This window comes from Mya arenaria, chromosome 17 (genome assembly GCF_026914265.1).
Source record: "Mya arenaria isolate MELC-2E11 chromosome 17, ASM2691426v1".
NCBI lineage: Eukaryota > Metazoa > Mollusca > Bivalvia > Myida > Myidae > Mya > Mya arenaria.
Window position 1 is genome coordinate 559,662 of NC_069138.1, and position 22,531 is coordinate 582,192.

At 34.3% G+C, this 22,531-nt stretch overlaps 2 protein-coding genes across 2 annotated transcripts in view; both read right to left on the minus strand.

Moving 5' to 3' along the window:
- Nucleotides 1-10,257, minus strand: part of LOC128224812 (exonuclease mut-7 homolog) — a 28,936-nt gene extending 18,679 nt beyond the window's left edge. The window contains exons 1-3 of the mRNA XM_052934874.1: nucleotides 9,406-10,257; nucleotides 6,595-6,648; nucleotides 5,690-5,829 (exon numbers count right to left, since the gene is read on the minus strand). Of these exons, the coding sequence (XP_052790834.1) occupies nucleotides 5,690-5,829; nucleotides 6,595-6,648; nucleotides 9,406-10,251 (1,040 nt within the window). The 5' untranslated portion in view covers nucleotides 10,252-10,257. The remainder of the gene's footprint in view (nucleotides 1-5,689; nucleotides 5,830-6,594; nucleotides 6,649-9,405) is intronic.
- A 7,611-nt stretch (nucleotides 10,258-17,868) lies between these two features.
- On the minus strand, nucleotides 17,869-21,703 carry LOC128222921 (uncharacterized). Its single transcript, XM_052932097.1, has 4 exons — nucleotides 21,660-21,703; nucleotides 20,829-20,986; nucleotides 19,089-19,253; nucleotides 17,869-17,951 (listed from the first exon to the last, which is right to left on the minus strand). The coding sequence occupies exons 1-4, from the start codon at nucleotides 21,698-21,700 to the stop codon at nucleotides 17,887-17,889; spliced, it is 429 nt and encodes a 142-aa protein (XP_052788057.1). The 5' UTR covers nucleotides 21,701-21,703; the 3' UTR covers nucleotides 17,869-17,886.
- Between the last annotated feature and the right edge of the window lie 828 nt (nucleotides 21,704-22,531).

Below are 22,531 nucleotides of genomic sequence, written 5' to 3' on the forward strand. Positions count from 1 at the left end.
ACCATGCAAAAATAAGCAACGGTATTTCTTTAAAAATCGTCATTCAACATTATTCGCCTCTGGCTTTTGTAAATTTGCTTTAATAAAACAGCATGCATATGCTTTTCCTCTTGTATCAGAAGTACGCTGTGGTATCACTGTTAAATTTAAGAAATGAGCAAAACTGTGCAGTGGTATTACTGTGATATTTGTTTTACGGACTGTGTGTTAACTTTGATAAGGTAGACATTTCATGTTTGAATAAAACTACATCAGTCACTTAAGTGCACTTTGGTAGCGTTCTTGAATCTAGAAGTATGCAAAACTACGCAGCAGTATTTCCTGTATAAACATAATACGTAATCAACATAACACAACCCATTTTAAAGGCGACGTTGCCTTTGAATGTCATTTAACGCTAGTTACGCTTCCTTTTAAAACTGTTGAAATACTTTCTTATAAATCCAACCGGACATCTATTTCGTGATCGCTATAAAGTTATCATGGAAACCATAGTGACTGCAAATATATCAACAGAACATCCATTACCAAATAGCTGTCACAGTTGCCATGAAAACCACTGCAATAGACAATTAACCAACCGGACAAATATCACAAGGTCGCATTAAGGTTACATTGGAACCACAGTGACCCCTGTTATGAAAGTTGTATGGGAAAGGAGCATGACTTAATACAACAAGCATCAATACATATCTGTCAATGAAGCAATGATCAAATGTCACGGTCACCATTCAAGAATCGTTGGTGCTCCGTGTGTCATGGGGTATCTCAGGAATTACCAGGCGTACTTAAGTCGAAAAATATAAGTAGGGTTGACTCAAACAGTTGTAGAGAACTGAAGAGAAAACATCACAGGATGATAATGTTGTATTTGCAGCCAAGTTTAAAACATCAGTTCCTCTGGCGTTTGGAAAAAAATCAAACATTCGTGTCACGCATTAAACACCGGAAGGACATATTGGCCAATCGCAAAATCAGTCCATGAAAAGAGATAGCAAAGTTAGGATGCTCAGCAGAGGGGAACACATGGCATGAAATATCTCGGACCGGAAGCTTATATCCACTGCATGGGAATAATCAAAACATGTGTGCAACCCGATGACATGTTTCAATCCTATAATAAATAGCCGACAGAACAAGGTTTTGAAAGAAGAAGTAAATACAAAAGGAAAGTGGGAAAAAAATGCATCAAACTCATTTTTTAATTTAAAAAGAACATTGGTGTTGTAGACAGTCAACATTTACAGTGTACCAACACAAAGCGCTTATTTGTGGACCTAATTTGTGTGGTTTGCCATGGACATCTCGCTTGTGATTCATCATGTATAAAGCGTCAACCCTCCGGCTACCTATAAGCTGTTTGAGAGAATGGTAATACTTTTTTACAGTATATTACAAACATGCTGTAAAATGTTAAATAGTAACTATAATCAGGTTTAATAACATATTGATCGTTGGATGTACCACCCATGAAACACGAACAGCATCTTTTAAAATCAATCAGCTGTTTAATGTTTTCTGTTTCTGTTTTTAGTTTGCAGAACAACTTATCGGCGGGAATAGCACACGTATAAGGAAATCCAAACAAACAAGCGACATTTTTTAACTTGACCTCTTTGGCAATCTGCAGTGCAGAGTCAGCTTGCACGAGTAAAATTCTAATGTTTATAAAATAAAACTCAAATGAAAGCTTATTTTATTTAAGGAATGTTTTATTTCGTATCGTGACATTACCTCTAGGAAAGGCCGAATGGGGGTCAAGTCCAACAAGACTATGGCTCCAGAAACACAGAGGAACGGAAAACAACAACTCATGTATGTAAAACATTTTCAATAATATATGTTTTTATATAATTGCATTTTGAAATGACCATTAAATTAAAACAATGAACGGCCTCTGCAGTTCATGAAAATACATACATTAAATTATTTCTACTGTTTAATGGCACATCTTGAATTTCAGAGTCTAGTACAAGAAAGCGCCGTTTAGATCAATCATGTATTAAAATAATTTTTTAATATAGTATTGATGAAATAATCATAACAAAATGTTGTTCAGGTGTCAACCTTTTGTTCCTGAAGGGACGATTAATGCTTGTTTGAATGTCTTTTTTATAGAATTAAACATTTCATGCTTAAAATGAGGACATATTTAACAAAATTACACATATACAATGCAATTGTCGCTAACAACGTGTCTTTATAACAAATATTAATCAATATGTGATTTCTTTTTACAGACCGATGATATTGCATTGCACCAGAAACTCCACTAGACTCTGTTGCCGTTTCGTTAATCGCATGCTGTGATTATAATGGTGTTGTTTCCCGTGACAAATCTTGCGATATTTTTAGCAATATAATAGTTACAGTCAAATACTTTGATTTATGTTTTGGTCTATGTTTTTCTACTATATAATTTTGTACATGCGTTCTTTGTTGATAGGAGAAATCATTATTGATTTTCGTCATGTTTGATTTTATCCCTATGTATTCCTCAAGTTCGTATGATGTAAATAAATGATCTATACATTTTATAACCTTGATGTATGAATGAATTGTGAATCCGTATTTGGATTTTAGCCCTATAAGTATACATTTATATGGAAAATGAATGAGCATGTGTGTAAAATACATGATAGTGAATTGTTATTTTAATTCCTTTCTGATTTATTTGATAAAAACATATTGTTTTGTAATCGCTCAATGCATTTGTGAATACTAAAATAAACAAAAATATGTGTAATAGAATGAAAACTACAGGGACAAGCCCACTACTTGAACAGTAAAAATATGCTTTGTTAAGGGGTACACGTCAAGGACCCAAACAACAATGAACTGGAGACACAAACGTTGTTACACCACTTCTTAAATCATAAGTTTCACTTTTTGTTTTATTACTGAATTTTACATAGAATGACACGTGCCTGGAAAACTGTTATAATGTGATGTCTGCATTAAAATTAAGCACGGCTAAAATAGCGTATTTATACATACATAGTTTAGTCACACATGGCATTCCAGAGAGTGTTTATGTTGATTTTTTCAATTTACTCCAATTCAAGCACACACATGTATAATATGATTGAAATAATAAAAACATTTCGCAACGTTGCCTTACAAACATCTTTTTAAGCATTGTACTTTTGAAATATTTTGGAAAACCTTTTTCTACTACTGTAGTACAAAATTGCTGTTTTAGAAATATCAAATACTAACCGTAACGCATGTATGAGGAAAACAACAGACATAAATATCGAGTTACTATAAAAGTTAAAACTGCCATAGTGTATCTATGCATGCACACGTGGTATAATTCCAAGATTGATCATAACATTAAACGTCTCCGGCAATTTTGAAATACATATACATAAAATGTTTGTACTAGAACTACCAGAGTGTATTATTGCATAATATTATCCTTTATGTACTGAACAAATTGTTAAAAGAAGTAATTCCTTTCTACAAAACTCGCCTATAGTAGTTTTATAAACATTAAAAAGTAGCCAATACCGAAGATGAAAATTACCACAACCTACATATTACAGGATTACCAGTGCGCTGTTTTGCATGTGCGTTTACCTACTGATGATTGTCTTCAATCAAATTACTACAACACACGTCTACGGTTATTCCTACATTTGTTCAAAATTCATCATATCCGTAGTGTATTAATGAGAGTTTTGTATTTTTCCGAAGTCAACCAGAGCGTAGTTATGCTGACATGTCATAGTTATTAATAAGTGAATATTTTAATTGCCTTTACATAATAAAACCAATAAAATGCATTTTATTCTATTTATGTGTCTATTTAAGGGTTTAAGTAAAAGGAAAAATGTACATTTTCACTAGAACATTACCTAATTATGGATAATGTATATGTCAATAATTCGTGAAATGCAAACTTGATTTATAAGGGTGTTATGTTATATAATTTTATGTACTATATAATGTTTGTAATTAATTTCTTTAATTGTGTTATAAATTTGTACTGTTTCGAAATTGATAAACATTTTACCTAATTGCTATTGCATTTTAATTGGGAGATTTAAGTCTCTGCTTTTAGCAAAACATGTACAAGATTATAAAAATAAGCGGTATTCCCACGATGTACGATAGCGGTAATCAGAAGCCGAAAATTTGAGTACGGTTTACACTGCTGTGGTAGTTCGCCGGTGTATGATAGAGGTAATGGAGACACCCAAATTTAGGGTCTGCATTAGGCGGCTATGGTAGCGGAAAGGATATAAGACCGCTGACAAAAAATTAGATCTCAGATTTTTATATTTAAGTTCGAAAATTGATGTTTTATGCATTTTTCTTAAACCGTTAGTATCCATAAAACATTAATTTTCGGAAATATGAAAATCTACGAACAGATTTTTTGTCAGCAACATTACATCATTAGTTGACAGATATTTACTAAAAAATTTGCTCTTTCCAAGACAAAAAATAAAAAGAGAGGAGTTGTTTAAAGCTGCACTCTCACAGATATACCATTTTTACAACTTTTTTATTTTTGTCTTTTTTGAAATTTTTGCTTAAATATCTGCAAAACAATGATCTAAGATTGCTGACAAAAAATCAGATTGTAGATTTTTATATTTCCGTTCAAAAACTAGAGCTGTCACAGGAGTGACGAATACCCCCAAATGCCGCCTGGACACAGGAATGGCAAACCATTCCTTTTAAAAGAGGCCATAATTCCAAGGTTACTGCACACTGCATCTTCTTTTATCATGCATGTATTGTTTGTCCGGAAATCATTTTTCTATTGTCGTAACAGTGCACAAAAACCTTTACTCCACTGGCCCCATTTTCAATCACAAGCGTTGTCTTCACAGAGGCTGCCTATACAGCAAGTTTCATCACAATATCTCATGCCCAATTAAAGTTATGAAGCAGAAACCGTTTTTTCTATTTTTAGTAACAGTGACCTTGACCTTGGCCCCACCAGCCTCAATATCGAACTTGACCTGTATCTTCTGATGTTACACCTGTGTACCAAAAAATGTTCATATCTGTCAAGCCTTTCATGAGTTATCGTCCGGAAACCGTTTTTCTATTTTTAGTAACAGTGACCTTGACCTTGGCCCCACCAGCCCCAATATCGAATTTGACCTGTATCTTCTGATGTTACACCTGTGTACCAAAATTTTTTCAAATCTGTCAAGCCTTTCTTGAGTTATCGTCCGGAAACCGTTTTTCTATTTTTAGTAACAGTGACCTTGACCTTGGCCCCACCAGCCCCAATATCAAACTTGACCTGTATCTTCTGATGTTACACCTGTGTACCAAAATTTTTTCAAATCTTTTAAGCCTTTCATGAGTTATTGTCCGGAAACCATGAAAACCGACAGACCGACCGACCGACCGACAGACAGACCAGACCGACCGACCGACTGACCGACCGACAAGCTCACTCCTATATACTCCCTCAAATTTCGTTTGTGGGGGTATAATTAATGTTTTATGGTTTAAACCGTTACTAATGGTTTAGGAAAAATGCATAAAACATCAATTTTAATTTCAAACTTAAGTATAAAAATCTGCGATATAATTTTTTGTCAGCAGTCTTATATAACTGGTTTCCATTAATTTTCACAAAAAATGGCTTGTTCCAAGACAAAAAACAAAAAAGTTGTCAAAACGTTCAATCTGTAAGAGTGCAGCTTTAAAGAACGCTTACCTTAAAACGAGATCCAGGTTGGTACTTCTATCACATAGATGGTCAAGATATTGCACGAGAGACTGCTGGTACTCAGGTTGACCACACGCAAATGTCTCTAGGAGATTCACCTTGTCTTGTAGGAGTAGGGGCAGAATTATCTGAATCGAGTGAGGTGAAAAAAATATACATGGCTGCAATGATTTATCCTATTTAAAAGATTTATGTGTTTTGTTCTTAAAGATGCACTCTTACTCCAAAATAATGTACCACAATTAATATAATTGTTTTATTTTACCACAAAGGGTGAATAATTATTGAAATCATGGTTTTTATGAAGGATAACGTGTTAAATTTGAAAGAAACGTGCATCAAACACAGTAAATCTTTTAGCACTCACCAGTCATTTAATATTTGTGTGTTTCAGGTATTAAATACACAGTTACAATCTTATTTATAATCGTAAATAATATTTTTCATAAATGCATTATTTAGAAAGGAGTTAAAGGTTTATCACTCAAAATTTATGTTTGTTATACATGTGTATGTGCACATTGATTTTGAATCAGAATAATAAAGTCACTTTAAGTTTTGAAGAAAAAATACATGGCTGCAATGACTAGTCCTATACCAAGTTTAATAATTCATTATTCATATCCAATATTATCTAAAACTTGTTAAGAAATCTCTCCTTAAAGGGACATTGTCAGCCTTGGTGAGCTTAATAAAGGGGTTGAATATGGGGTCTAAAAAGATTTGCAGAATCCAACTACCGACTTACAAAGGTACCGACAAAAAACATTTTAAATGATCTCTGTCTCAATGCTTATTGGCATTGTGATCATTCTTTGTTTTAACTGATTATAGAGCATGTTTTGGTAAGTTAATTTGCAAACAGTAGTATGGTGCAGTCATGAAACACAAACCTCGTGCATCTCGAAGTGTTTCTGAAGTCCCAGCTTGCCTGCACATACTGCTGCCTGAAAACACACAACAGTGTTTAATTGTAATTACAGTCAATCCCTTTGGCTCAAACTCGCTTGGATCGATTTCCTTGTTCACTCGAACTGGATGCAAAGCACCGATTTCTTAATACTGAAGGAAAACATTCCTGCTTAGCTCGAATTCCCCCGGGGCTCGAGGTATTTTCGCCAGTCCCTTGGATTTCAAGCCAATGGGATTTGACTGTATTATGTCTTTAGCTATTAAAGTCAGACAAAATCATGGTATTAAAATAATTCTGTCCTTTTTCCGAGGACTTATGATACAAGCAGTTTAATAAAAAGATTAAATTAAATAATATCAATTTCATTTCTATAATAGGGAGATAATGTGGATATTGACTATAAAACCTTAACAAAATAAAAATTTATACCCATGGGGGTAAAATCAATGTTTGCGTTTATATGACATAAAATACCCACAGTTGCCATCCTGACATTATTCAGGGGTACATTTATGTGCACTTATTTGACCTTAGGGTAAAGACTTGCCATACAAATGGTACTTAAATATTGACAAACCAGTTTACCTATGAAAGTATTAAACAAATTGTATATATGCAAAGAGGGCAGTTGGCTGGCCGCCAAACTAGATGGTTCAAATTGGCTTTTAGGTGCTTAGCATTTACCTTTTTTTTTTAAATTTTATCAAAACATAAGGAAATAAGTTGGTTACATTTCCTTCAGGAATAGTTCAGCCCAAAGTTATTGAAAACCCTAGGTTGATATGGCAGCAGAAATGTGTGTGAATGTAATTCATTGCGAGTTGTTGTTTTATATATATCTCTCTTTTTTACGACTAAAGTATTGTTAATATTTATGTTTAAAGTCAATTATAAAAGCAAATCATAACAGCCCATATTCACAAATTTCTTGAATCTTTAAAGTTCAGCACACAGATTCTAAAAATCAATTTTTAAATGCATAGAAAATTATGTTTTTCATTGCCATAAAGATGGGTCAATATTTGTTAAAGCTGCTATTTGACAAATTTAAAGTGAATTTCACCATAAATGCATTTAGCCTAAAATTTATATTTTAGCAATGAAATAAAGATAAAGATCAAGTTTGAGTCTTGAAAAGTCTTAAATTTACAATCAGGTTAAGATAATAAGTGAATATTGGTCACTATCAGTGTAATATCTAATTTCTGAAGCAAAACAGTGTTGTTGACATACCAATTGGAACAGGGCTTCTAAAATTTTGGAACCTCAATCAGTCCGGACCCGGTGACACCCCCCCCCCCCCCCCACCAAAAAAAATCCCCCCCCCCAAGGAAAGACCTGTTCAGAAGTCCGATTATATAGAAATGTCACCCATTTTCGCGACGTCTTTTCTGTCAATATTTCTGTCGCGATGTGGCAATTTGTAAGAGGGCTCTAGAGCCAGCATAGCCGATTCAGATAGTCATTGAAACAAGCTTAATTTAAATGAGATTCCCATCGAGTTCTGCGGCGTTTCTGACAAGAACAACTGTGATCGCAATTAGCTGTGACTGTCGGGAAGCGGTCAGACGACAAAAAGTGAAACAGTATTATGATTTATTTGCTTAAAGCTTCTACAGTGGGTCAACATTCAACTGATAATCTTGAATAATAATATATATCTTTATCTAGATTTATTATCGGGGCTTCTAGCTATAAGTGTGATATCGACAACGATTTTTTCATTACTGCGAATTAATATGACGTAAGCGGCGCACTCAGCTTTCAGACTAGCAGCGCACTTAGCTTTCAGACTATGTAATTAATCAAGCGTGTCACTGTTGATATCCTTATATGACTAGGTTAGTTAATTTGGATTTTAATGCTTTCACGGATTAACAATGACAAATGCTTTAAAACCGTTTTAAACCAGCAATGGTTCTTTATTACAATTTAAATTAAACCGTTTTGCAATCAACAAACGTATATCTCAAGTAATGATCGACGACGACATAGCATATAGCCATGTGGAAATATAGACCGATTTTAACACTTAATCAGGATAGCTGCAAGCACATAATTACCACATAGTTTGTTTAATTGTGTCTTCTGTGACCTACCAATACGCGTGATTGGACCGATTGCAAGAGTCTGCTAATTAACAGATAGGCTTTATAGAGTGATCAGAGTAGCGGAAAAAGCGGCTGGTTGCAATTAGTCTCATGGTAACTAATACACTTTTATGACCAACTGGTGGTAGTTTTGAATGTGTGAATGACCCATGAATGTTTGTGTATTACAATTTCTACAACTTTTAGTGGCTTAATCAGTCGTTTTGGACCGAAATTATAAAAAAAATGAGAAAATTTCGTACCGATTTTTTTTACAATTTTTAAAACTGAAATCGGTCTGGCTTGGTAAAAATCGGTCCAGACCGGCAAATTGCCGGTTTTTAGAAGCCCTGAATTGGAAATCCTCCGCCATTTTCCATTGTAAACAACCTCGGATGTATGCCGGTACATCAGTAGAAAAAGTTGTATTTTTTTAAATAATACTATTGATTAATTATAGTTTTTTTTAACGTGTAATTTGTATTACTACGATCAAACTGATTCCCAGTAAAGTGTATTATTATTGCATAAATAATTCATATTCTTAAGAATGAAGTTCTTAGATTTAACTGTTAAATTAACTACGTGTTCTACTTACAGCGTAGTTAAATGTAAAGAATTCTGACATTGTAAACCATCCATATGTATCTGAGGTTGGTTTCAATGGAAAATGGTCAAGTTGTTCAAAATGGTTGACATACCTCTTTGAATTTTTTGTTCTCTAGAAATTTTTTAACAACAGGAAGGAAGTGGTCATTGCCTTGGTAACGGAGATCAAAACATCTGACGATGATTTCAAACATAGTCATGTGCTTCCGTGTCCCCAAGCTGAACACCTGCATTTCCATGTTTTTACTCAATAGCTTTTCAATGTCCAACTTTGAGCGATTCTGTTTGCAGTATTTATCAAACTCTTTAATGACTTGGAAAGCGAGGGTTGTCGTTTTCGCAACATGCGTGTCACTCGCATGTTCCAACAAATGTACCACCAGAGCAAATGGGTTAACAGATGTTGCATATTGGTGTGCCAGATATTGTGACATCTTCGTCCTGTCTTTTCGGGTATCATCTTGCCACATATGTTCAAGCTGCGACATTACTCGATTCATTTCATCAATATTTGGCTGTAGAGGAGAACTAGCTAAAGTCTTGGCAGCCCATCTCTCTGACGAAGCTGAACTTTCAGACTTTGAATTTTCCGATGAGCCTCCTTGTTGAACCATTGGCTTAAAGTCTTTCGGGTTATAAATCTTAGGTTTAACGACATACTGCTCGTAAGTTTGTGCAGACAAATCTTCCTCCCAGCCTGAGTTAGAATCACAACCTTTATCTAAAACCCAACCCCCCTTTTCGGAAACATGTGTAGCACCCTCAATACCAGAAGCACCAAAATCAGTAGTATTAATACCACCACTGCTGGCTCCCTGAGTATGTTGCTGTGTTGTTTCCCATATTTCTACTCCGGTATCAACTTGAGGTGTTTTACTAGGCCCAGCTACAGGAGCTCCAGTAAAATCAATCCCCTTTTCAGGCCTGTGTTCAGCCATCTTCCCAAAGCCCCTTCCTCTCCCATTTCCAAATCCCCCTCGTCCCCCATTATTCCCCCTCCCCCACTGCTTTTGTCCCCCTTCTTTTGACCCCTTTTGCATCTTTCCTGGCCTTGCATCTTTATTTTCCACAGTGACCCCACGTCCACGAAATTTAGACCTTCCCCAACCAGAAATACTTGTATCATCCACATCTTGTTGTAAACATCCACCGAACTGTTTTTGGTTTGAATGGCCAGAACTTCCCCAATGAGGGATTGCTTGTTTCACAACCGTGTCAGCCTTTTCCCTGCATGAGGTGGCCCAATCTCTCTGTGTGTTAGACACAGTCATTCCTCTACCAAAAGATTTGGGTGAGACAGGTTCTGGGATATTGGACTGAAATGAATTAATATATACACATACATTTAGTTAACAATATTGTCCAAATCTGAACATGGATAAGAGTGAGGTTTGTGCCCCAGTAAATTTACATTTTACTGACCGTTCCAAGGTGGTACCTAATACTCCTTGATAAACATACCTAGTTTTTTATATATAGTATGTATGCACTGTGCTGTTTGTGGAGTTTTGTACTGTTCTTCCATGTTTCTTGTTTGTGAAATCTTGTTTTTACGTTCTTTGTCTTTTGCATTTACCCAGTGCCATTAAACCGAGTTTATGTTTAAACTTTTTGCTACTGAGCTTGTTTCTGTAGTTTTTCACATAAATATGTGATTTAAGTTTCATTTTAATATCTTGTCATAATAGGTTGGACAGTTTCGGTGTTTACACAACTCTATAACTGCCCCAAATTACCACATTGAGGCTATAACAATACCCTGATTTATTTACTTCTAACAACAGACATGCTAAAATACTGCCACACCTATCAAAAACAACTATCAAAAATCTTATCCAGGCCTTTTTCTAGCCATTTCAAAAGACAGATATTCTGGCCCATTCCAAATCGCAAATTTCATCAAAAATATGAATTCCCAATTTTTGCAGGTTACCGCTCAATTTTTAATTTCCAAATTTCCCAAATTTTACGGATAAATATTCCCAAAATATAGGTACATAAACGAGTTCCCAAAATGCCTAGAAAAAGCCCTGTTATATTTCCTGTCAGAAATATTTAACATATACATGTACTTCAAGAAGAAGTCCAAACTTCATTTTCCTGCCAACATTTAAGGCCTGTCTTAATGCTGGCCTTTATCAGAGCAAGACAAACTTCAGGAAATGTTGTCAATGTCAAAATCATTAAAATCAATGTCAAAAATGTTAATATATTTTGGCATAATATTTGACAATACAGTATTGTCTTAAGTTAGGAATCATATGATATAATAGCAATAATAATTTTAAATTTATTATCAGAAACACTTCATTATCATTGACTTGATTCAAAATACATACTTTTGTGCTAAAACACAAATACTTTTCTTTTCATTTGACTATGAAATACTTAGGAAATTGATTCCATACCCCCTGTGAAGGTTTGAAACTAAATCCTCTCCCAACTGACTGTGGTGGAGGACCAAGCACAGCAATACTATGCGACACATTTTGTCCTGAAATTCAAACAAAAATATTGGTGACATTTACAGAGGTCATATGATCCTGGGTCTCCCAAATGAGGCTAAGCCTTTTATAATATATATTACTTTGCCAAGTGTTTTTAGTTTAGAGAATATTTCAGTCAACTTACAGCATGATTCAACAAGAATGTCAAAGAGCAAATGCCAACTCCATCTGGGTTTTTTGCCCATTTGAACAAAAGGGCCCCACTTGACAAAGATTAAAGTCAAATTTACCGGTGGCCGGCCTATACATGATATTCAAATATGTTGTGTTTTTTTTCACAATTTCGGCACCAAAGCTATATGACAATGCCTTTATACCTTTTTATTTCGAAAAATAGTAAGGCCTAAAAAAAAATACATTTGGTTCGGGTTACCCGACCCTACCTAGGGAATAGGCACCGACCCTACCGTTTTAATAGTCAGTTTTAAAAAAAAAATGAAATAATATTTTTTTATTTTTTTATTTTTTTTTTGGTTTTTAAATATGGAGTTTAAAACCTTAAATGTTTATACAGGAGATAACTTTAACACTATTCTCCAATGATGAAAATGACATTCTTATATAAAGCCTAATAAAAAAATAAAATAAAAAAGCCTACCTACCCTACCTATTTTTGAAAAGGATGTAACCCTAACCAAACCTTTTTTTTTAGGCCTAATGACTTAATCTGTATGAACCACTTCCATGACAACCAAAATAGGCCATCAATACTGACATCTACTTCAACATGCACTTATAACTCCCAAATAAGATTGACCACAATTAATAATATTGTTTCAATATTCCAAAAAGGATTAATAAATGTTGAAACCAATGGTTCTTTAATGAAGGATACCAATTTTAATTTTAAAGAAATGAGCATAAAACATGGTATTTCTACTTTATGAGACTATAGTAGACCACAGTAAATCTTTTAGCATTCACCAATCATTTAAAAAAAATGCGCTTTCTGCTATAATATACACAGTTGCAATCGTGTTATCAGTAGTAAATATTTTCTGTAAATGCATTATTTAGTATCGTAAGTAGTTAAGGTTTATCAGTCAAAATTAATGTTTGTTTTACATGTGTAATTGTATTGATTTTGAATTAGAGTGTCACTTTAAACGATTTGGTTCCAAAATCTAACAGTCTAAATAGTCATATATAATTTATTTCAAGGATTGATCTCAATTAAGTGTCATGCTTCATGAATGCAGGAGTGCATGTGAACCAATTCCATGAAGAACACAAGTGCATCGCCATTCCAACAATTTACTGCCTTCTAATGGCAGTTTCCCCTTGCGAAAGTGTTCATTTTCCCCAAAATTCATGATATTTTCCCAATTAATTAAATAGAGCTTCTGTGAATGAATAAAAAACCAATGAATATATCAAAAAATAGACAAAAGCTTGATAAGACTCTAGCTCTTTTACAACATAAGGTATGCATGAAAAAGTAAAAACATGTATATTGGCTATAATATTTGCTATTTTAGCATGATGTTGTATTTTTCCCAGTCGAAAAAAAATCTGAGTTGCGAAGAACAGACGGTGAAAATAATTCCAAAAATAATCACTGTATTTGTCTGCCTCCCTCTTGTGTTCATACAGATCTATTGTACACTCCAAAAAATATGAGTAATACTTAATTTATATAATTTTAATTTTAATTAATAATTAATCTTGATTAAAAGTTAGTCAAATTGTCCGCAAATGAGTACTTTATGTTAACGATAGGTTTTCAATATAACATATCTGTAATAAAGAATAAAAAATATTATAAGTAAACTAATGTCCTATACATCATTGGTTAAATGATGTTGACTTACGCTTATGAAATTGTTATCACATCCCAAAATTGAAATAAACAATGATGTCAGAAACTTCGCTTTATCCAATATGAACATCAAGTTTTCTTTACACATAAGACTAAGCGATATAAATACAGACATTATAAAACATAAAAATGTACCAAAATCAATTACCTTTTCATGTAATAATGATATTACCTTCATTCTGCTTCGTAACAGCTACCACCAAGTCATTGTATTTCTTCACAGGAGGCCCAGAAGTAACTTCAAACCCATCAGAGTCAGAATCAGAGTAAAAATCGTCATACATGATTTTCTTCGTCTTTTTTGCTGCCTTATTCTTTTTAGTATGTGGTTCTTTACAGCTCTCTATAGCTGCAATTTTAGAAATGTAGCCAAGTTGAAAGTCTGATAGTTTAAGGGAGACAATTCACACAGATTGATTTTACTTTTTACCAGTTATTGGCATTCGGAGCTCCTCGTTCATTTTTATAGAAAACAATCTCAGGAATTTTAACCCGAGAACAATGTTCTGTGACCTTATTCATGTCTTCAAGGCTATTTTATAACAGGTCAGACACAAAAAAAGAAGAACAAAAAAATCAACCAAAGAAGCCATAACTTTACAATCTACATGTCAATAGTCTACTTTTACCATTCTTAGTCTAAGTTTGATACTCAGACTCAGACATTTACTGGTGAATGAGTTCTACTGGAAGTTATTGCGGCTAATTGAGGTGTTACGCCACAATAATGCCCGTATAGGGAACGTTTTTCAACATTTGGATATTTATTGACATTTACTGGTGAATGAGTTTTATTGCGGCTAATTGAGGCGTAGCCACAATAATGCGCTTATAGGGAACGTTTTTCAACATTTGGATATTTATTGACATTTACTGGTGAATGAGTTTTATTGCGGCTAATTGAGGCGTAGCCACAATAATGCGCGTATAGGGAACGTTTTTCAACATTTGGATATTTATTGACATTTACTGGTGAATGAGTTTTATTGCGGCTAATTGAGGCGTAGCCACAATAATGCGCTTATAGGGAACGTTTTTCAACATTTGGATATTTATTGACATTTACTGGTGAATGAGTTCTACTGGAAGTTATTGCGGCTAATTGAGGCCTTGCCACAATAATGCGCGTATAGGGAATGTTTTTCAACATTTATGGTGTTCCCTATAACGCCACAAGTAGATTTATTTATACCAATGTAAAATAAAATATTCGACTATTATTCTGCAACTACACTGAATTGTTTAAAAAGAACACATAAAAGGAACACATTAATGCTATACTAGTTAATACCTTTTACTTGTAAGTTAAATAACTTTTGTTTTCCATGAAAAACTGACGCTGATAGGCTTCTGTCAACTTTTCACTGCCATATTGGGTTAGCCACTATTAGTATATTTATCTTACGCAGTGACCTCCCCTGTCGGGACATTGATATTCCAGGGCTTTTTCTGCCCATTTTGGGAAAAAGACCCTAGACATTTTGGGAAATTTTGCGTCGTGAAAATAAGGAAATTGGGAAATTTTACAGTGTAAAAGAAAAAGCTGTCTAGTCTCCTGTGAATTAGGAAATGATTAGGATATTAGTTTATTTTCCCTTTAAAAGACCCACAATATCAATCCTTTGGGTGTAAATATCTATTGCAATAAATCATGACAGATAATATTTCATATCTCTGAATGTGATGAAAACAATGATTTCTGAGTTCAATTACTAAAAAAACTTCACATCACATAATTTATTAGGATGTTGAAAAAGAACCATTACAGGGAAAAAGAATTTCTAAAAAAAAAAAAAAAAAAAAAAATATATATTTTTTGGATTGGGATTTTTTTCTGAAGATTGGGAAAAATATCTTATATTTAGCTTTGGGAATGGGTCCGATAGTCGGACCCGTGGGTACTATAGATACATTATTCATAATATTGAAAAAAAAATTTGACTGTTTTCTTGGTTCATATATATATGAATATATTTGTTTTATTAAAGCTTTTAAAAAACCTTATTTATGTGTTCACATTTTTATCAAATATTGATACCCTTACCTGAAGATGACTACCTGATTTCAAATGTGCATTTTATTAGTGGAGTTTTACCGAAACAGTTGCGCGATATACTTAGCGCTGGGATCTTGGCTACGAAGACAACAAGTGGGGTATGGACGCGTAGAGTCGCCAACACAAAAATCGTCAAAGACTCTGAAGGGGCTGTTCATATGGACTAATTGAGGCCAAGACGAAGAAAAAGTCAATAACAAATCAGGGGAATGATTACAATACAATCATCAAATTGCCACTTCATATCGTTTGAAGTGCCAATTAACAGCAGACTTCAAGAACAATAAAACTGCAATAAAACTATCGTATGATTCGGATATCAGATATAAAAAGTATAACTACAATACGACTATCATGTAATTCGGATGAAAAATTCGACAAAACTTACCAGTCAATAATTTGGTAACTTTGTCGAGTTTACGGTCTGAAACCTGTGTTCCCTTGGATTGGACTCTGATTCTAAATAGCTGATTGTAGAAATAATCTGCTGTCAAGATGAAATAATGAAGAAAAACAATCATTTCCAAACTTCACATTTTGCCACTCATAAAAAACGCTGCCATACTGTGATATATTGAGGTTATGGAACACTAATTTAGGTAACCGAACTCGAGGGTTTTCACGCCGGTAGCTATTACTTCCCTTTAAAGTATTCCCCGCCCCCGAAAACACTCTTGAGTGTCGAGTGTTTACTGATTGATTAATATCGAAAAAAAAATCACGAATTAAGGAAATTGTTTAATTTCCTCATCTGTTTTTTTGTGTGACAATAGCGAACATTACTTTTTTAATAATAAATTTAAAATGAATAAAGAAGATTTTAATTGAAATACATGTACATTGTGTATTGTTGAACATGAATTGGACATTTATTATAGGTATAACATCTGTCGACTTTTTCAGGTTGAAAGTTTATTGATAAAATGCGGTTAATAGGCCTCAATGAAAGCATTTATTTATTTATTTTATTCTTAAATACAAACAAGTTTCCGTAGCAGATACTAATACTATCATATTCTTCGATATTTTTTTCAAGAATTAAGTCATAGGTCATATCTAATGACTCAGATTGACAAAATATGACTTACTGTTGAAAGTGTTGTGTGACCTTTTTACATATTCGTGACAGTACTAATTGATATACGATGACCGGTAATCAGCACTTGCACTACGTACGAATTAAATATGTATGTATGTATTTCGATCTTTACTGCGATAAACCGCAAGTCAAGGATAACCCGTGAACGTGTAAGCACTTATTTCAAACGGGGTCCTTTGTTTTTGCTGAAGGGACAGCACACTGAAGAGACAGGGTGGGATACAAGGAAGTCCGGATGCTATACCCTAGCTCTTTTTCGAAGAGACCCCTTTGTTCATTTACGTGCTTGGTGTAAAGCACCGATACACGGGGTACAACTTTCCTAGGTTTAACCAGTACTGAGTACATCACTTTTCCAAGCATTACCCTTCAAATGCCAAGCGCCAGGCAAGGGAGCTACTTGTACCAACTTTTAACGTCCTTTGTTATGACGCGGCCATGGATCGAACCAACGAACTCCCGCTCCGTAGCGGCGGACGCTTAACCACTAGGTCACAGAGACGGTCTAAGGAACCCCTGCTTAATCGACGATGTTCGAACTGTTTATCGCATTGTACAGAAACTTCGTAAACAAAAGCGCAACGGAGCGATTTTCAACACTCGTCTATTTTTATCCTTTTTACAGACGAGCAAGGAACTTTTATCAATTATCAATTACTAGTAAACCAGAGTAAGTTTTAACTTATTTAGTTTTACAACATTTTGAAATAATAATATTGCAACTTATATTTATCACTCTCGTTGCGAGACAGGGTGGTCTTGTGTTGTGGGTAAAATGGGAGTACCCGGAGAAAACCCACTTGTCCAGCTTGGTGACCACTTACCAAATTCACATGTGTCCAGGCCGGGATTCGAACGCCGGTCGCATTGGAGTTAACCAGAGTTATGTGCCTTCTTATACACGCGCGTCATATATCTGGATACATGTATACACAGTTTCATTGAAATGCCTAAACAGTTATTAAGACATGGACAATGTTAAAGTTTTTGCCCGACACCGTCTTCTTTCCTGTTTTACTGTTGCATTTTGTCATATCTATCGGGTTATTTGTTGGCAAATACAATGGGCAGAAATATGGTTGAAAAAGTGTTTTATTTGGAAGAGTACACTTTAATCAAAGTCGACACAAACTCTTGCTCATCTATATCTCCGTCATCTGAAACAACATAGCAAACTTTTTTTTCTCTGTAAGTTAGGGCTTCCATTAAAGGAAGTATGATAGTATACATCTCTCTAGAAATGCGTTAAAACTTCCAAAATTGATTTCTTGGAAGTACAAAAACTTCCATAATTAAACTAAAGAAAACTTCCAAAGTAGAAAACTTGGAAGTTCAAAATATCAAACCTTGTGTGAATATAAATTTTATGGTCACATTTTCAATCAGTCTTTAAGTAAAATGAATTATTATAACATAAGTCTTTAAAATTGGCAAGTTCAAGTTGCAAATTACTTGATTTTTAACATATTACTTGAAAAATAGTGGAAAAAATATATTGTATTCGGAACAATTACACTTCCACATCTCAGCAAAAATCTTTCAAAATTGAAGTTGATACTTCCAGTTTCAAATTCTTAATGAGAGCATGGTCAGTAACTGTTGTCTTCTCATTACGCAAAAATCTTCTTAAATATTTCATTAAAAACATATTCTAATACAAACATTTTTACCAAAACAAACGAATACGTACAAAGCAGGAGAATGCCTAATGTCTATAAAAGGAATTTTCGAGAGAAAAAAAATACAACAAAAAACAGTGTGTGTATACCACGTGATAAATTACGTCATATATGCTTCGTCGGAAGGCAACATTTTGCTTAAAATGAAGACTTAAATCAAAGATAACTTTTCTTTTACAACTCCATTTTATATGAAACAAAGGGCAGTCTAAAAGCTTAAAAAGCCCCACAAATGTTTCATTCCCGAAATTTGATAAGGTCATTAGTTTCATCAAACACTTCGACAAACATGTTTCCAAAATAATGTTTTGACAGTACTCTGTCAGACGGCCGTATTGTGAAAAGGTTTGTCGAAGTTTTTTTTTAAAAACTTAACTCTCAATCAAACTCTGGTAAAAGACCGAATGCGGGGCTCCGTAAGCGGCGTAGACTGCGCTATGTTTCATTTAAAATGGTGAAGAAATAGTGAAGTTATCTTTGTTTAAAGTCTTTTTTCAAATCAAAATATTGCCTTCCGACGTAGCATTTATGACGCAATTTATCACGTGGTATACACACTCTGAAAAAGAAAACAGCAGAAAAGAAACAACAAAGACGTATATAAAAACAATATACCGTTACTATCAAACCAAGAGAAGATGAATGCCACATCCTGCGGGTCAATCACAAAGTCTTTGTTCACATCTAGGTTGAGGAACAGCTCTAAACCCTCTGAGAGCGTACCAAGGTCCTTCTCTTGCCAGACGTCGAGAAATTCCCTTGATCTGACATGATTGTCCGCTGAAATAAAGATCTTCAAATTAATACATTTGTGGCTGATCCATGGTCTAGTGGTAACACACTTAACTATCAATCCAGGGGTCTTAGGTTCGATTCCCCGTCGCATCGCTAAGACAATACTAATTGTCTTCCGGGAGGGACGTTAAATGGGGGTCCCGTGTGACAGTGCTATACACTGGTGTACGTTAAAGAACCAGGGTAGCTCTAACCAGGGTTACATTCTGTATGTGTACTATGCTCCAAAAAACAAAAATAACTAACAATCTTAATGGAGCACTCGCCGAATGGGCAAGGCCCGAGTGCGAGTATAAATAAGCTTACACCCCCCCCCCCCACCCTCCATTACATTCAATAGTAGAATGAAATATTCCTGGATAAAACAAGAACGTTAAATTGACCCTTAAAATATTTTAACAAACTAAGCAAAGATCTTTCGCACATCGATAGTTATTAGACATATGAAGTAGCAAACAGACACATCGTTAAGAGAGGAATGATGGGCGACAATTTGTGATACTAGTAACTTTGATAATAAAAACTGTAGATATAGCTGGCGTGATACAGATTCATTTCTTGTTGCGAAAATAATTATGTAAAGAAAAAACAACACACAGTGTACAAAGATGTGTGCGAATCTTTAACAATAAAGACTGTTATATGTATACCATGAAAAGTACTAGTCAATCAGTTAAAATTTAGACATATATCCTGTCTCGAGGCACAAAATAAGGACCTATAAGGCTTGGAATTAGAGCAACATAAAATGTGAATACGGAGTTCTTAGATCCAATGCTTGAATAATTAAACGAGAAAGTGTATTAAATCATTTCATCACTAACAAGAAGAAACATTTCTTAGATCCAATACTTCAATAATTAAGAGAAAGCGTATCCAGTAACGGCAAACACTAACACAGAGAGAATAATAAGCCCACTAGACAACTTAACGACGACATTGTGAATAACTTCAACAGACGTTTCAACGAAACTGAGGCACAAGATTCAAATATGGAAAAGAAAACTGAACAAAAGAACTTATGCAAGAAGGACTATCTTTCACAAGAAAGGATCATCATGGCAGGCTATTAAAGTGACTCTCTTATTCAAAATCAATACATACACATGTATAACAAACATTATTTTTGAGTAATAAACCTTTTATTACTTACTAAATAATGTATTTATGGAAAATATTTACAACTAATAACAAGATTGTAACCGTGTATTTAATAGCTGAATAAGCAAAAATATTAAATGATTGGTGAGTGCTAAAAGATTTACAGTAAACTGCTACCTACTATCGTCTCAGTAGGCAGAAAGTATGTGTTTTCTGCACATTTCTTCCAAATTAATCTCCTTCATAACAGCCATTGTTTTCGACATTTACATTTATTCAACCTTTTTGGTTTAATAAAACATTTATAATTAATTGTGGTAAATCTTAATTGGGAGTACGAATGCAATTTTGAATTGTTTTGCGACCACGAACGAATAAGCTATTGTAATACAAATTCAAAATATAAAGTGTTACACCTATTGGAGCGTATTTTAAAGGATAGAAATATGTTTCACATACTGTTGTTATCGAAGTCTCTGAACACGTGGTCAAACTCATCTACAGTGAGAACCGTGTTGTTGTCGAAATCTGAGAGCAGAAAGAGCTTTTTCGCCTGGTTATTGTCTCCGACGGAATCTTGCCCATGGCTTTGTCCGGTGACAACATAAAGCAACACTCTGTGATGAAGTAAACAACAGGGAAGAAAATTACATGCTCTTTGTTGTTATTCTGTTTTATTCTCCTATTTGAGAACCGAATATAAAAAAAATGTAAGTTATATACTAAACCTAGAATTTCTTAAAAGAGGTGCCATTTTATCTCTCACATGTCAATTGATGTCTTTAATAAGTTTTAATTAGATGTATAGTTATTTTTTCTCCTGACATTTAATTTGTATTTTTTCATTCTTAATTTATTCATGACGAAATTACTGGTTATCAAATTTATACTTTTATTATAATGTTTTTAACAAAATGAATAATGTCAGTCACTATTTCACATCAAGTAGAAGGTTTCAATCGGGTATGATGCTTTAGAAGGTTACAATCGGGTATGCTGCTTTAGAAGCTTACAATCGGTTATGATGCTTTAGAAGGTTTCAATCGGATATGATGCTTTAGAAGGTTTCAATCCGGTATGATGCTTTAGAAGGTTTTAATGGAGTAGGATTGCTTTAGAAGGTTACAATCGGGTATAAGTATTTAGAAGGTTATAATCGGGTATAATGCTTTAGAAGGTTACAATCGGGAATTAAGCTATAAAAGGTTACAATCGGGTATAATGCTTTAGAAGGTTACACTCGGGAATTATGCTATATAAGGTTACAATCGGGTATAATGCTTTACTTACAGCGAACAAAAAGACACGTAGACGATGCTTGCTGGTTTCATCTTCCTACTGAAAACAAAATATACGTCGTAGTTAGCAGGGACAGTATTTATTATGCAACTTAAGTAAATCCAAGAATCATACATAATTGACTCCATTCACTATTTTGGTCTGTAATAATTAACAAGCAATTCGATTAAACTACATCGTTCTGAGATACACTTAAGACCAATATCGAATACCAGCCCTGAACACTTACACATATATATTTATATATCGAACCCGGCAATTCCTACAAACGCTATAAACATGCGGAATATTATGTATATAAACAGTGCATTTTATGAAGTTAGATAACAGCTTCAAATCTAAAATGCGCGATAAAGTTCTGGATATAGGGCCTTTTTTGTAAAAAATGTTCCGCTTTGTTATTCGATTTCAGTGTTAATGTTTGTTTTGTGAACGAGGTGGTTGTACTTTGCTATGTGAGTTAAATGTATTTGTAAAACCAGGTGGTTGTTCTCTGTTTTGCGATTTAAGTGTATTTGTGAACCAGGTGGTTGTACTCTGTTTTGCGATTTAAGTGTGTCTGTGAACGAGTCGGTTGAACGTTGTTTTGCGATTAAAGTGTTTTTGTGAAACCAGGTGGTTGAACGTTGTTTTGCGATTAAAGTGTGAAACCTGGTGTTTTTTTCTTTGCTGCGCGTTGAAGTGTTTATGTGAAACACAGGCACACTTGTTTTGTACTAGCATCAATAACACAATGGTTTTATACTAGCATCAACAACACGATGGCTTTGAGCTTGCATGCAACAGCACACTTGTTTTGTACTAGCATCAACAACACGATGGCTTTGAGCTTGCATGCAACAGCACACTTGTTTTGTACTAGC